Source organism: Barbus barbus, assembly GCF_936440315.1.
Source record: "Barbus barbus genome assembly, chromosome: 10".
Lineage (NCBI taxonomy): Eukaryota > Metazoa > Chordata > Actinopteri > Cypriniformes > Cyprinidae > Barbus > Barbus barbus.
Genome location: NC_136738.1, coordinates 22,139,543 through 22,155,928, shown reverse-complemented (window position 1 = coordinate 22,155,928; position 16,386 = coordinate 22,139,543). Strand labels below are relative to the sequence as shown.

Genomic DNA, 16,386 nt, shown 5'->3' with positions numbered 1-16,386 from the left:
GTGAGTCCCACTTTTAAGATTTTCATCGTGAACTTATTTATTATGCATTTATTATCGATTTCTGAAAATGACTGATTGAATTCTGTGATGCACATTAACTGTAGGCTAATTGTTAGTGGACAAATTAAACAGACTAGTGTTCGTGTGAGAGCCTTCTTTAAATAATAGATTGCATGTTTAATAAAACAGAAAATATACGAAAGCATATTTTTAAACACTAATGCATGCAGGTCATTGAGCCGATGCTGCCTCCTCAAGGTGTCTTTTTATACTACCTTTTATACACATATACGTGTTGTTATCATTATCTCGAGACACCACGAAGAAGGTAATACTATATTAAATAACATTTCGGGAGCAAATGCATGTGTCACCACCAGTGAAAGATAAAACGCTCGTTGACGGTTCCCATGTTCATCCTCTAGGGGGCGTACCGTAGACTGAACACCCATCCGGGTACTTGACCCCCTCTTCCCCGCCCATTTCTCCGGAAGAAAATCCTCATCGGTCCCTTTTGCTTCCTCTTTCCGTCAACGGAGTTTAGGTATGAGAAACAATCTTTTACGTCTCTGCTCAATCTGATTACAATCACCGTTTAAAGTTCACCATCCGTGTATACAACATGCCGTATAATGTCAACATAATACATAAGGACGCATCTTTGCTCTTTCGGGTCTCGGTGTTGAAAGTGAATATGATATTTATAATAGATGTGATGGTGTATCCGCGGTCATGTTGTGGCCTGGAGCGCCGGTGACTCTAAAGACGAATGTAATCCATTTGTTAACCAGCGAATTGTTCTGCGTTGTTTTTAATCGTGCGTGGGTTCGTTAGTGTGGGATACTGATCTCTACTAGCTATTCGTAAGTCATTTCTGAATTCATTATAGTGGCTGTCAGTGTGTTAAACGATGAGATAATTAAATTTTTTAAAAAGTTAACGTCACCTCAATTACCTTCTTGCTTCTGTTGAGCAAAACAAGCAGATGTTAAGCAGACTGACAGCTAATACATGCATTTTCATTGCAGCCTTTTAACACATTTATAATGTGAATGGTGACCATGCGAGTTGTAATGCAGAATGAAATGCTGCCTCTATGTAAATATAGCATTGAAATGTCTTATTAAACGTGTTATTGGTTATTTCTAGAGGCCGCAATGGGACGTGTGATCAGGGGTCAGAGAAAAGGTGCGGGCTCCGTCTTCAAAGCCCATGTCAAGCACAGAAAAGGTGCTGCTAAACTCCGTCATATTGACTTCGCTGAACGCCATGGCTACATCAAGGGGATTGTGAAGGTAACATTGTGAAGTAATGAAAATATGACTTGTTATCTGCATAGGGAAGTTACAAAGAAAAATCTTGCTTTTTTTCTCTAGGACATCATTCACGACCCTGGCCGTGGAGCTCCCCTGGCTAAGGTGATGTTCCGGGACCCATACCGCTTCAAGAAGAGGACAGAGCTGTTCATTGCAGCTGAAGGCATCCACACTGGGCAGTTCATCTACTGTGGCAAGAAAGGTAATGCATTTTGAGTTGAGGATTGGTCAAACAAACATCTGGCCTTATGTGCACATGCTGATCAAAGTGATTGGACTGTTATAGCCCAGCTGAACATTGGCAATGTGCTCCCTGTTGGCACCATGCCTGAGGGTACCATTGTCTGCTGTCTGGAGGAGAAGCCCGGAGATAGAGGCAAACTTGCTCGTGCATCCGGAAACTACGCCACAGTCATCTCCCATAACCCTGAAACCAAGAAATCCAGAGTCAAGCTTCCATCTGGATCCAAAAAGGTCGTCTCATCTGCAAACAGAGCTGTTGTTGGTAAGCAAACATGAAGGTTTTAGGTGATATCAAGAAGTTTTCGGTTAATAACCTATTGTGTTTCTTGCATTGTATGGTTATCGGTCAGATTTAATTGATTTTCATTTTATAAAATCCTAGGGGTTTTATTTTTCCTTCATTTTTCATGAAGGAACAATTTTCTTTGTGGTGTTTGCCGTTGAAATATTCTGTATGATCATAGGGTTCTGTAATTCTGAGTGTATAATTGGTGGATGTATTTTATAGCACAGCGTTTCTCAAACTTTAAGGGGTTTGTGAAGAGCTAATAACAAATGTTAAATTTAATTTTTAAAATGATCAAAAACATTGAAAAGTGAAGTGACAGATGTTAAAATATGAACCACCTAAAATTCTGGCAGTACTTTAAAAAGTCAGAGGTTCAACTGGAAGTTTGGGAATCCCTGCTATAGCAAATGCTTGGGGGGGTATATGTGCATTCAATTTTGACTCTCCAAGTCTTAAATATAAACTTTAGTCTATTGTCTAATATTAAAGGTGTTGTTGCTGGTGGTGGTCGTATTGACAAACCCATCCTGAAGGCAGGACGTGCATACCACAAGTACAAGGCCAAGAGGAACTGCTGGCCTCGTGTCCGTGGTGTGGCTATGAACGTAAGCAAACTTCATTTTTATTTCTTTGCGATTCCAGGTAATTTCAGATTCTGATTTGTTGCCTAAATGCTGGTTTTAAATCTGACCTGTGCTGTTTGTTCTCCAGCCTGTTGAGCATCCCTTCGGTGGTGGTAACCATCAGCATATTGGCAAGCCCTCAACAATCAGGAGGGACGCACCCGCTGGACGCAAGGTCGGTCTCATCGCTGCCCGTCGTACTGGCAGACTGCGTGGAACAAAGACCGTCCAGGACAAGGAAAACTAATGTGCATCTTCATAATAAAATGTGTCCCAGCAAATTTCATTTGCTTCTTGATGTCTTTTTCAGTTATTGTCAGTTACTTACTGTTTTTATAGGAACACTGCACAACATCAAAAGCATTAAAACAAATACTGTTTAATCAAATTACCAAAAAAAAAAGTATTAAAGGCACACAGTGCCTGCTTTTAATTTTTCATTTGTAATGGGTGAATATTTAAAATTTTAGAAGTTACAATCCATCATAAAGATTTTCTACTGTCAGGAAAAAATTCATTTTAAAGTGGTATACAGATCTGAAAATGTCTTTTAAAATATTACATTATTTTAAAGTATAGTAAAAGATATTAGATTAATATTGAAGTATCAAATTATTCTAGCTGTACTCTGATCAGCTGGAAACTGATGGTACACTAACACAAATATAAAACTTTTGAAATCATGAGTGACAAAAATGTGTGGGAAGATTAAAACAAGGGTATGGAAAGTTACAGAATCACCCATTGGTCTTGTTGGCAACATAAATCATAGATACAGAGTATATAACTAGAAATGACAAGAACTTTAAAAATACATTGTTAATTACCTTCTGTGAGTCATATCCATGTCTGGGCAGCAAGACAAATTTCTAGTGTTTTTTTTTTTTTTTTTTCAACCAATCCACAGTCTGAGCTTAGTGTTCCCACTCACTTCATTCCCTGCTGAAAGACAGTTCTCACCCTGCACATATTAATATTGGCCTTATGAGTGTTATTAAAGGTGGTTATGAATGGCATGTGGCAGGAGAACTCTGCAACCTACCAAACAGGAAGAAAAATTTAAAGAGTGTTCTCAGGAATCTTGAAGTATTTGCCTTGGACAATTTGTACTATAGTGTTTACAAGATTATCTGGATGTTAACATGATTTTGTGTGCAAACATTGGGTTTAAACGTAAATGTGATTATTAAATTCCAAGAGATATACAGTTTTATTAAGCAAAAAGCCTTTCTCATAATTCAACTTAGTATTCCCAGGATTGTTGTATTCTGAGGAAAATGTGTTCATGTGGGTTCAATGGATTTTATTTGTTGCTGTGTCTCTTTTCTAATCAGAGACTGAAAATTAAAACTAGCATAAAAAGAAGAATATGGTTTTGGAATAGCAGTCAAAACTGGTTTAAAATGAACTTGAGCTTCCTTTCAACTACAAGACCAACACTAACAGGTTATAAGCATATCATTGACGTTCCATAAAAATATTCCCATTCATTTGGGTGACTTGAAATGTGTGACCCTGGACCACAAAACCAGTCATAAGTAGCACAGGTACATTTGTAGCAATAGCTAAAAACACATTGTATGGGTAAAAATTATCTATTTTTTCTTTTATGCCAAAAAAGTAAAGATCATGTTCCATGAAGACATTTTGTAAATTTTCTACTGTAAATATATTAAAACTTAATTTTTGATTAGTAATATGCATTGCCAAGGACTTTATTTAGACAGCTTTCAAGGCAATTTTCTCAGTCTTCTGAATTTTTTTGCAGCCTCAGATTCCAGATATTCAAATAGTTCTCTCTCAGCCAAATATCGTCCTATCCTAACAAACCATACATCAATGGAAAGCTTATTCAGCTTTTAGATGTATAAATATCAGTTTAAAAAAAAAATGACCCTTATGACTGGTTTTGTGGTCCAGGGTCACATATAAAAGTGTTGCCTGTCAATATTCTATGGACTATTATAAAGGCAATTTAAAATCTATTACCTAATCCAGCAACACACATGGTTGCAATTACATTTTTCATTTTTGTGCCAATAGAGCTGCGCACTCTACAGTGATTAAAATGTACGTGAAACAATCAATACGAAACATTTTGCAGCTTTGAATCGTCACAATAAGAGACATTTTCCCGATTTCTTTTCTTTATTCTTGAAGGGCGCAATGCTTTTCTCTAATATTTCTGTGCACAAAAACCTCACAAAGTGAAAGTCAACATTGTGACTGTGGCTTCAGAATTCAACGTCACATCATGGCCAAAACAAAAGTCGGCAAAAAACAGGGCAAAGAACTCTGTACAGTCAATAATCTTTAAAAATAACACAAGGACAAAAATGTTCCTCTTAAATCAAATTCTATTTTTCTTTTAGTGAAATACAACAAAATAAATTCTATAAAATAAAACAACAAAATATTTAAATATATGATGGGCAGAATATTTTCATTTGCAGGAGTATTTGGTATTTTTTCCAACAAAATCCAAGAAAAAAAAAAAAAGCATTCAAGTTACCAATTAAATACATACAGTATCTACTGATGTTTACTCCTTTAATCCAAGAGACTTTACTAACTGGAGTTGCAACATGACTAACCAGCAGTTATTTTATGGTACAACCCTGCTTTTACGGTCACTCTCCTTAAATGAAGAATCCCCAAACCGAGGCTCTTTTCGAGTACACTAATGCGAACAGGGATCATGAAGTCAGACGACCCACTAAATTGCCAGGAGGTCATTTGTCTGAAGCAAAGGTCGAGACAAATAAGCAAAACGAGTTCTGTCCACCAATGTTCCAGGCATCCTGGGATAAACTGTTGCATATATTTTCTCTTTCTAAAATTCCTATCATCAAAACCTAAGCATTTATCCAACCAAAAAAAGCGACAGCCAAATATTTATCCAAGGAAACGTGTGCAATTGTAAAGCCACTTACTTCTTACATTGCTTCGAAAACATCAAATCTAGAAGAGCATATGGAGGAGTGGACCAACAAAAGGGCTCTTCCAAATCGCCGTGGAGAAAGAAAAATCGCAGAATCGCCCTTTGGCTATACTAGTTTGATGTGAAGCCATGCCAAGATGTTACAGCGTGTCAACTGGAGCTTTCAAATTATTGAATTATTACCAGAAAAAAAAAAAAAAAAAAAAAAAAAAAAGCAATAGGAATTTCCAGAATAAAGTTGCATCATCACCCCATTCACATCAACTAAATGTCAAGATCATAACCAAACCGTCCCATCGTTCACAAACTATGGCCAACTCTTGCTCACGAGGTGCCATAGCCGGTTAAACTTTGACATGAATATAATGTATGATCAAAAGCAGAATGACCCAAACGGCCCAAACCTTACTACTGAGCATGGGATAAAACAGGGATTTTTTTTTTTTGTCTTTCACTGTTGTATTTGCTTCTTTTTTTGTTGTTTTTTCTATTTTCATAAATCTGCAGTCTCCCAACAGCACCACACACGCTGTTGCTTTTGAACAGTCAAAACATTAACATAGTATGTACACCTCTGTCATGAGACAAGTGCGACAGGCCCGTTTTATTATTACAAACAATATGCACAGTCCACTGCAAGTTACACTTTTGACAGTTAATACTGCAGAGCAGACGGTGAAGAGACTCTCCACTCCAGGGTTAGAAATTGAGGGAAGCTGAATGTTCTGGTTACACGGGCTCTGGAGTAGAGCAGCATGGTGGGGCCTGGCCTTGCTCTGGATTAGAGTATCTCGCTGGAGAACTCAGATGGAGGACAGTGTGACAATATATTGTTAGTCTTTAGTCTGGGTGGGCGGCACCTCCTCAGGGGGCTCCCAGTTCTCTTGTGCTCGTGGGCCTGGACGCTGAGGGTTGTTGACGTGCTGTGCTGCAGGGCCAGTGTACGGCTGCGTATGTGGGAGGTTATTCTGCTGAAAGACGCAAGAACAATCAAATTACTATAATGACAATCAGAATAATATATATTTATGGTTTACTCAGACTTGGATGTGCAGCTATATAACAACTGATGTGCATTTAAAAGTGACTTGAACAATATATTCAGAGCACTTCAGAGCAAAAACAAAGGTCAATTATTTACACATTCAATGATCAAAAAGCGCATACACTCCCAACTGGAATAAACATGAAAGCCATTAGTTAGCCAAATTTACCAGGTAAAACAAACGAATCCAAATAAACTGCTGTTCAAATGTATGTTCAATAAGCTTTCATTCTTGAGAAATATTTTTTTATCCAGCAAAGATGGATTAAATTGATCTAAAGTTAAATAAACAGTATATGCTTTTTTAATAAGAGTTACATTAAATTATAATATTTGCACTGTATTTGATTAAATAAATGCACTTTTTCCAAAAGCATCTAATGTATGCTAATACTAAACTACAACAAACTTTTAAATCAGGAACTCAGAGCCCCACTTTTTTAATGCGAGGTCCCAGTACAACATGGGTTTGCAGTGAAGAAAGTTTATGAAAGTCTTTGGAATGGTCCTTTCACAAATACAGGATATGGTTTAAGAGAGGTCTAAGAGTAGCATGAGGTTTGTGTGACTGTGAAGCTCAGTACCTGTTGAAACTTTGTGCCTGGAGAGTGAGGGTACAGAGCAGTGTCCTCTGGAGGAGAAGTGTCCTGCTCATCAAGGGCCTCCTGCTCATCAGGCTCCTAAAACAACCATTACAAATGAAGATGAGCACTAGACATAGAATATATCTACATACAATATAATTAAATATTAAACTCTCTGCTTAATACGAACTAACCAGGGATATTTGTCCCTTACGATACACAACAGGCAAAGTCCATACAATGGGAAAATTTCAAGGCTTTATCGGTTTGACGAACAAGGCAAATTATTAGGGGGACTTGGGTGAAATCCAAAGACAGATGAGGGAACACCATAAATGGACAACACAAACCAAACACTCCCATACTTTAATTTCATTTAACTTTTTTTAAGCTTCTGATGACATAACAGGAATTTGCCCTTGGATGAACTGATTAGACAGTGGCGTGACTATAACACTAAACATTCTCCTGAACACTGTGTACTTCGTCAGAGAAAGTTAATCATCAGAACGGAATATAAACCTAACACCACATCTAAATTTGCATAGTCACACAAAATCTTCTAAGATGTGCAGATTGTTTTCAGATCAGATGACCAGAACATTTTACATTCCCAAAATAAAATCAGACTCAAAACAAAAGAGAACGAAAAACACCACCAGACACAAAAATGACCTCCATCTCATCTGTACACTATAGCCAAGGCTTAGAGTTTTCGATCACTTAGTTACCACATAAAGACTTGTAGTTGCGTAGAAAGAAACAGTTTGGACACATTGAGATGAGGACGAAATAACAGTTGATTTGGAGTTGTTTTTGAGGGAGGTGGAAGATGGTTCTGCCTACATCATGACCTGTGAACACCAAAAAGTTACGCAGATGGCACCAGTGTGGCCAGGCCATACGAGTCTTACGGTATGCTGTTGTTGGCCTGTCACTTCCCCTGGCAAAAGTTGCTGTGTCGAGGACGGGTTCCGGCCAGCGTCCTCTTCAGATACCACCTCGTGCTTCGTTAAGTGACACTATTTTGAAACGGCAGTTAATATTGCATACTGTTTCAACAAATTATGCATCTATGGCTGCATACATTTAATATTTGTAGAAATTTGATATTGATTAAACTAGATAAAGCGCCTTATTTCTGCAAATCAATAGAAATGGCTTAAAAATCAAATGCAAATATAATGAAACTTAAATTAATACAAACATCAACATTTGTAACTGCTTTGCGTTATAAAAATGAAAACCTGGAAATAAAAGTCGAAAACTCAAAGCCCTATCTATAGTTAAACGTGGCTATTTAGCACACAAAACATTTCTAGATCAGAAAATATTTCCTTTTAAAACCTCTTCAAAATTGCTTTCCAAAGGTTAAACATTTGATATGTGTCTGCCCATCAAATCTCAATCAGCATTGAGATTTCAGTGCTGATTTAAAAAAAAGTTTGAACAAAGTGTTTCTCAAGCCTGTCCTGGAGTACCCCCAGCCCTGCACATTTTGTATGTCTCCCTTATCTATCACACCTGATTCAACTCATCAGCTCATTAGTGGAGACTGCGAGACCTGAAGTGGGTGTGTCAGATATAGGGAGACATACAAAACATGCAGTGCTGGGGGTACTTCATGGAGAGGTTTGAGAACCTACTGCTCTACATTACACCAGCATGATCAGTATTTACTGAAAGGGGTTCTTAAAAGGCAAGCATGCAAAAATATAAATACAAATGTAATTATTAAAAAGTCTCAACTAATGGGCAGAAGCACACATTAACGATTAGACTGTAAACTAAACATACTGGCACTAACGTTGCAGACAATGAGGGGTGTCATGAGCCATGACTTACCTCTTCTGGACACAACTCACAGGCCTTGGCTAAAGTCATACGGGCACTGTGGGAGCGCTCCAGGAAGTATCCATTAGAAGTCTCATTGCTCTGGACAGGAGGGGACCAGTTGTTATACGTGTACTGGGTATTGCCAGTGTACGGTCTCCGTTCCAGCTCGTCACCAAGCCACTCCACTGCCCAGGTCCACTTCCTTTTTAAATCTCCATTACTCTGGAAAAGGTCAACCATAATCAGTTTTTACATATATTAAAAAAACTAACCCATTCACATGCAAAGTCTTTCATTATCAAGCTCACCTGGAGAATTTGGTAGGCCACTGAACAGTTGCTGAAAAGAGCCACCATGCATTTGATACACTGATAAGCTCTCTTTTGGTAGTGATTTTTGGAGCGTTGAATGGTGTCAAAAAGCCCATCACGGTCATCAGGGATTCCTTTCAGCACATTGTGGATCCTAACAAAGGAAAAGAGCAGAGCAGGACATTATTATGCACGTTTAGGAACTAAATTAATCTATAAAAGGAGGTCAAGAGGCCTAAAGATTAAAGGGTTAGTTCACCCAAAAATGAAAATTAGTCCATGTTTTACTCACCCTCAAAGCAGCCTAGGTGTACATGACTTTCTTCTTTCAGACGAATCCAATCAGAGTTATATTAAAAAAAAATGTCTTGCTCTTCCAAGCATTTGAATGGGATTAGGCAGGTTTTTCTGTTCAACAGTCCAAAAGTAGTCAAAGCGCATGCATCCATAAAACATGCCTCACACGGCTCCGGCAGGTGAATAAAGGTCTCCTGTAGCGAATTGATGCGTTTTTGCAAGAAAAATATCTATATTTAAAATGTTATAAATAAAACTCTCTTCTGCTGACTATCATACATGCAAGCCATTCCGGTGGATGAAGTAGGATGTCGGCATAGCATGATTTGCAACGAACGCGCAGAGAGAACAAAACAAAATGCTGGTCATGAATTAGAAGTACAAAATGAGGATTTGTAAAGAAAAATGTCGGAGGATTTCGATATAAGCCAAGAGGAGTTGTTGAGTTGTTGGAGGACTGTTGAATAGAAACACCCACTGCAATGATAATTGCTTGGAATAGCCAGGACAATTTTTAATATAACTCCGATTGGATTCGTCTGAAAGAAGAAAGTCATATACAGCTAGGATGCCTCGAGGGTGAGAAAAATCACAGGCTAATTTTCATTTTTGGGAGAACTAAACCTTTAAGGACTTCACTCCAGGAACTAAATTGTAGTACTCAATTACCATTGTGCTATTAAGTGTTTCAGGTTGTTCTGGGGGTTTTTTCTTCGCACATTGGTTCACATAAGAGACATTTGCTAAACATGAAGTAGAAAGATAGACGGACCTGTGAGTCTGCCATGAGTCCTCAATAAACAAGATTTGAAGGAGCAAGTCGAGGTAAGGCCTTAACTCATACGTGTATGAATATGCCACCTACGCAAAAACACCAATGTTAATAACCATCTACAGACAATCAGGAAAAATATACATATAAAAAACATGACTAGACGATACAGCGAAAATTATATTATTAAAAATTATATATTAGATGGATTCACAGACCGTCCAACTCCAATAGCATTATGCTACTTAAGTTTAAACCAGATGCTATTAAAATACTTGTCTCAATTCTCTCATTCTCACAATTTGCAAGAATGGGAGACAGAATGAAAAGTTTAGTCCAATGAAAGTCTTTAGGAAACTGAATGGCCAAATAAAATGTGCATTTATAACAAAATGTAATTGCAATATTCACAATGTTGCTTAAGTGGAAAATCGTCAACATCTTCTCAAAGACAAATGCTGGTAATCCCCCTCACCTGCCACAGTAGTTCACTCAGCACAGTGGAGGAAAACTGAGGGTTTTCCCAACAACAGAATCTCAGCAGTTTGATAGTGTCCTCTGAGTTACTGCAGTCCTCGATAATCTTCTTCACATAACTGGTACGCACAAACAGGATGTCCACCACCTGCTGCTGCAGAGGCATGATGGGAGCGGTGATGTTGGGGTCACCATATGGGTTTGGCAGGGGAGGGTTTCCTAAAAATGTCAACATGTGGAAATGTCAACTCATATCCTGGCTTGTGGTCTGGAAAATGTTTTCCATGCAAATCATTAAATTAGTGTCAGCAGATCAAACCACTAAAACATTGTATTGGCTTGATAAAAAAAGTGCATCTCTGCTTGTTTGTCTTTAAATGCCCTCAGCTCCAAGCAATGCCAACCTGGCACTAATGCCTGGAGATGGCTGTCTGTCAGTCAGGAAGTCCTGAGCAAGGATGAGCATCTTCATTGGGCAATGAGGACCAAAACTACATGTGAAAGCCTACAGACCATTTGGTTATCAGGCCACACACATTTTGCAGCAATGTATAAAATTCTCACCATTGATAGAGGACTGCATACGTGGCATCACATCACAGCAGCGAACCAGCTGCGAGACCACAGTATAGAGCTTTCCGAGCTCAGCATACTGGTACTTAATTGGAGGGCCAGGGCCCTCATCCAGAGCCACAAGCATGAAGGTAGCTGGTACCCCGAGCTTCAACAGCTGCGTCTTCTCTGCCAAGCCTGAGAGAAAGAAATGGAGTGAGACAGGACAGCATTATAGCATGCAAGCCCATATGGATGCAGACCTTAAGGGTGGCAAGCGGTCCTTACCAAGGTTGGCATACATGACGAAAAGGTTGAAGTACTGCTGCAGGTGACGGCCATGCTCAGACACTTCCCTTCTCAGCAGATTAAGTACGGCACGGAACAAGTGCTCACTTAAACTCAAATTATCACAGCTCTGAGAAAAAGGACAAATAATGAAAAATGTACAAGAACCTATGGAGTGAGCTCCAAATTTCGCATGAGTGAGGGAAGCCTACACTGACAAGACATACCTGACTTGAAGGTCCAGGCGAGGCGATGGGTGAAGGGCAAGGTCCATCTTGCAGGGAGAAATGTGCAATGAATACAATAAGTTTGGAGAAGGCTCCTCGAACCTCGGCACTGGGACACTCAAGCAGGTACTCCGAGAAGCGGTTCGGATATGCAAAGAGGACGTTGTGTGCAAACCAGTAACGCACATTCTTACTGTGTCGTAGCAAGATGCACAGAGCATCATACCTGAAATGAAAGAAACGAGGACCAGCTAATTGTAGATAAACGAGGAATCAACTATTCAAGAACACAGGCAAGCATGTGCATGATAAACAGAAATCACATGCTTACCAATCACTAGCAGGGCCACGGACAATTTTCTTGGTGTGGAATCCAGTACTGAAGAGAAATTTAGCAGCGAGCTGTATACAAATCATAGCCATTTCTTCTGCTTCAGGCAAAAGATGGTCTTGACCTAAAAGACACAAATAAAATAATCGTTAATGCTACAATGACTTTCACCATCCCCTAGAATAGATTATTCTGCAGCAGCAACAATAGGAGTATGATGTGTAATGAGGAAAAAGTAAACCCATTTCCCAAACACACACACACACACACACACACTTAGACACTAATGGTGAAGCTAAAAGTACAATTTTGTATGTGGAAAATTAGAAAGTTGATACAATTTTTTATGTATAGATACTGTGCTGTTTAACTCTCACTTGCAACTAGTGGTCAACCGATATATCACCAAGGTCGATATGTTTTTCTGTTTGGCTGATGCGTTGAGACTTTTATTTTGACAGCGCAACTTTTCATTTTGATGGCACTGAGAATGGCAGCGTCTGAGCACACAGTGCTCACATTCTCCCTCTTGTTCCCTGTCGTCATTAACAGTTCTGTCTAATACGGATAGAAGTCGGATATTAATCATATAGAACTGTTAAACAAAGGGATTAAAATGTATACAAAAAAGTGTTACAACGATTGCTTTTATATGATTAGTAATAGAAAGGCAAACATTATAATATTTTCTTGTTTCCCGTCAGCATTCAGCAAATATGCATGTACATCATTTAAACAAATATTTGAATGGCTAATGAACATTTAATTTCACAAACCTTGCAAACTTCGGTCCGCGAATTGAATGCTTTAAACATTAAATTTATGATTTCAAATTATGCTGCGTTTTATGCATTTGCCCACTGTCATATTCATGTCATTTTTAATGTGCGCTGAATGTAAAATGAGTGTTACCTTGGCTTTATTTGAAAAAATATGATTCCCAATGCACACAAACGTCCCAGAATACTGAGTGCTCTGTAGGTTACAGTGTTTACTTCCTTTTTAATTATATTTTTTATTAAATATTTATTTGTGAAAAATACTTTCATCTAAAGTATAAGTATGTTTATTTTACAAATTAATTTTTTAATCCATTTTCAAATGATTTCAATTTTCTTAAATATTAATTAAAATAAAATTATATCGGCCACCCTGCTTTCCAAGATATCGGCAGGCAAAAAAAAACTATATTGGCCGACCACTACTTGCAACTAGTTACGTTTTTACATTTGCTGAATGAATGTCAGTAAAGTTTTCGGCATATGCACAATGCAGACAGAGAAATAAATAAATAAATTAACTAACTAACTAACTACATAGCCCAAAATACCAAGAGCTCATATTGAGGCTCATAAATACAGTTTCATGTAAGCATTACAAAGTAGTTTCTACAAAACTATTATGCAACACAACTGTTCAACTGCCAACATAATAAATGTGCTTTAGGAGATCTTTGGGCCTAATAGGCCTTGTTGATCAAACCATGCCACCCAAGGCTACAAACAACAGCACCGAGGAATGAGTTACCATGGCGCAAGTGCGTGAACTGTTGGAACAGCAAAAAGACTTCTATAGAACCTTGCTCGAACAACAAGATAGAAGTTTCAAAACTTGTGTACAAATCATAGTTGACTCTTCAAACAGATGGATCGATGACAAGAAGCAAGTTTATGATTTTAAGGTGAGTCTAGAAATGACTCAAAAAGAACTTGATCTTAAAATCTCATGTAAGACGTGGTCTTCAAATTGTAATAAAACCAGGACAGATCTGGACACAATCTGCAAAAGTTTGATCACAATTTCAGACAAGACATAATATCTGGAAGGCCAGTCAAGACGCCATAATATTATTGTAGAAGGCATTAAGGAGTCTATAAGAGAAAAGGTGTCTGAACCTGAAGAAAAAGTGAGAAAACTCTTCAGTGAAAATGACAGCTGGATCATTTGAAAATATAGTTGGATTGGGCTCAGAGTTGGGAAGTCAGTGTTATCATCAGAGAAGCCCCGACCTATTGTTGTCAGATTTTTGCGGTTGAAGGATAAACTTGCAGTATTGCATAAAGCAAAGAACTTAAAGGGCTCAGACATTTTTATTAACAAGGACTTCCCTGAAACCATCCGGCAAAGGAGGAGAGAATTACTTCCAGCAATGAAGGCAGCCTGAGAAAGAGGTGACATTGCATATCTGAAACATAAACTTATTGTTCATCCACCTATCCAAAATCAACCAAAACAAAGGCAGGCAAGTGTTCAGAGTTTGGTTCAATAGATTTATTATCAGCTATTTATTGTATTTTGATTAAATCACATGTACTGTACATTTCTTTATATATATATTATTGATTCCAACAAATTTGTTATTGAAGTTGAGACCTTTAAGCCTTTTGATCTTTCTACAGTTGATTCTTAGAATTTTGATGTTGACCCAGATTCAAACTTTTTTTCATCATTGAATTCTTTAAATTGGTGTAGTTTTTATACTGAAATCAGTTTAATGATTTATGTAGATCTTTGCCTTCGAATGTTTTTTCTACTTTTCATTTGAACGAGAAGTTTATCTAGGAATTATGATCATTTTATTCAGAATTCATCTTTACTAATCAGTTTTCTATTATTGCTTTATCTGAAACATGGTTAAATGAGAACTCTAGAGAAATGTTTAAATTATCTAAATTAACTATTTGCATTATGTTTAGAAAGAATAGGTTGGCAGGTGGAGTATCTTTGTTTATTCACGAAGATTATACATATAAAGTTAGGCATGATCTTGCCTTAAAATCAGATAGAATGTGGAACATTTATTTATTGAGCTCTCAACTGGTCATGGAGGAAGAAATATTATCGTTGGGTGTTATTTACAGAGCACCTGATTCCAGTATTCAAGATTTTAATGATACTTTTGCCAACTTCCTTGATTTGATAAACAATGAGCATAAATATAGTTATATTTTGGGTGATTTTAACATGAATCTTTTACAAAAGAAATTTGATACCCCAACTGCAGATTTCCTAAATATTCTTTATTCTAGTTATTTTCCTCTTATTCATAAACCTACAAGAGTTAAAGAAAATTCAGCAACTTTAATTGATAACATTTCTAAAAATTCTCTAAGTGAAGGAACTAAATCTGGTGTTTTGTTTTCAGACTTGTCTGATCATTTTCCTATATTTCACTATTCTGAAATTAGGGTTAACAGGGTTAAACTATCAAAAGAAATTTAGCAAAAGAGAATTATGAGCAAGTTAAATATTTCTAAATTTAAAGATCTGATTTCTAGTACCTCTTGGGATGATCTGTATAAGGAATATGATGCTGCTAGAGCATATCAACAATTTATGACTGTTATTAGTTGTAGTTTTAATAAATGTTTTCCAGTCAGTAGTTCTGCTAATAAATTTAGTCAGGACTTAAATAAGTCTTGGTTTAAAGTTAGTTTATGGAAAATGTTTAAGACAAAGAACAAACTCTATAGAAAATATATTTTAAATCCCACTCATCTCACCTATGGTGTTTATAAATCTTACAGAAATAAATATAACCATTCTATTAGATCAGCAAGAAAGCAATACCTTGGTGAAAAATGTAAGAAATGCTCAAATTATATTAAATCCACATGGACAGTGATAAATCAGTTGCTATAGAGAGAAAAGACTAATTCGGAATTACCTTCAGACTTTGTGGATGGCGAAAATTTGTTTAATGATCCTTTTGACAGCTCAAAAATTTAATACGTTTTTTAAACTAGCTAATAATATATGTACCCCTGGATTGATTATTTATTTATATATCTCAGGAAACTTTCCTATTATCTCCATTTTTAAGATCTCTACTCTTTATAAACATCAATATGGATTCCGAAAAAAAAACTCTACTTATATGGCTTTGCTTGACCTGATTGATAAGGTTACCCTTGCACGGGAAAATCAAGAATTGGCTTGTAATATTTTTTTAGACTTGTCAAAAGCTTTTGATACAGTTAATCATTACATTTTATTGGAAAAGCTGTATAAATATGGATTTCATGATTTTACATATAAATGGTTGATGAATTATATTTTTAATAGAAGACAGTTTGTTTGTTATAAGGGTTGCTATTCTAGCAAAGCAAGTCTACTCTGTGGGGTTCCTCAGGGGTCCATACTTGGACCACTACTAATTCTTATTTATATAAATGACCTGTCGGATGTTTCAAATATTCTTACTCCAGTAATGTTTGCTGACGATACAACCTTAGTTCTCTCTCTCTCATCCAA

General features: G+C 37.1%; 2 protein-coding genes across 7 annotated transcripts in view; one reads left to right on the top strand and one right to left on the bottom strand.

Moving 5' to 3' along the window:
- Positions 1–425: 425 nt before the first annotated feature.
- rpl8 (ribosomal protein L8) lies at positions 426–2,757 on the top strand. Its single transcript, XM_079426639.1, has 6 exons — positions 426–544; positions 1,150–1,295; positions 1,377–1,518; positions 1,603–1,821; positions 2,338–2,453; positions 2,560–2,757. The coding sequence occupies exons 2-6, from the start codon at positions 1,158–1,160 to the stop codon at positions 2,716–2,718; spliced, it is 774 nt and encodes a 257-aa protein (XP_079282765.1). The 5' UTR covers positions 426–544; positions 1,150–1,157; the 3' UTR covers positions 2,719–2,757.
- A 1,847-nt stretch (positions 2,758–4,604) lies between these two features.
- The window catches only part of LOC306876505 (ubiquitin carboxyl-terminal hydrolase 9X), a 36,984-nt gene continuing 25,202 nt past the window's right edge, over positions 4,605–16,386 (bottom strand). For 3 of the 6 annotated variants that reach the window (XM_079427732.1, XM_079427733.1, XM_079427736.1), the window contains 11 exons: positions 12,133–12,256; positions 11,802–12,027; positions 11,575–11,704; positions 11,299–11,484; positions 10,733–10,953; positions 10,258–10,346; positions 9,186–9,342; positions 8,887–9,099; positions 7,956–8,063; positions 7,042–7,137; positions 4,605–6,383 (listed from right to left, as the gene is read on the bottom strand). In XM_079427732.1, coding sequence (XP_079283858.1) covers positions 6,246–6,383; positions 7,042–7,137; positions 7,956–8,063; positions 8,887–9,099; positions 9,186–9,342; positions 10,258–10,346; positions 10,733–10,953; positions 11,299–11,484; positions 11,575–11,704; positions 11,802–12,027; positions 12,133–12,256 — 1,688 coding nt within the window. In that variant the 3' untranslated portion in view covers positions 4,605–6,245. The remainder of the gene's footprint in view (positions 6,384–7,041; positions 7,138–7,955; positions 8,064–8,886; positions 9,100–9,185; positions 9,343–10,257; positions 10,347–10,732; positions 10,954–11,298; positions 11,485–11,574; positions 11,705–11,801; positions 12,028–12,132; positions 12,257–16,386) is intronic. The other 3 variants (XM_079427734.1, XM_079427735.1, XM_079427737.1) reach the window with 1 other exon arrangement.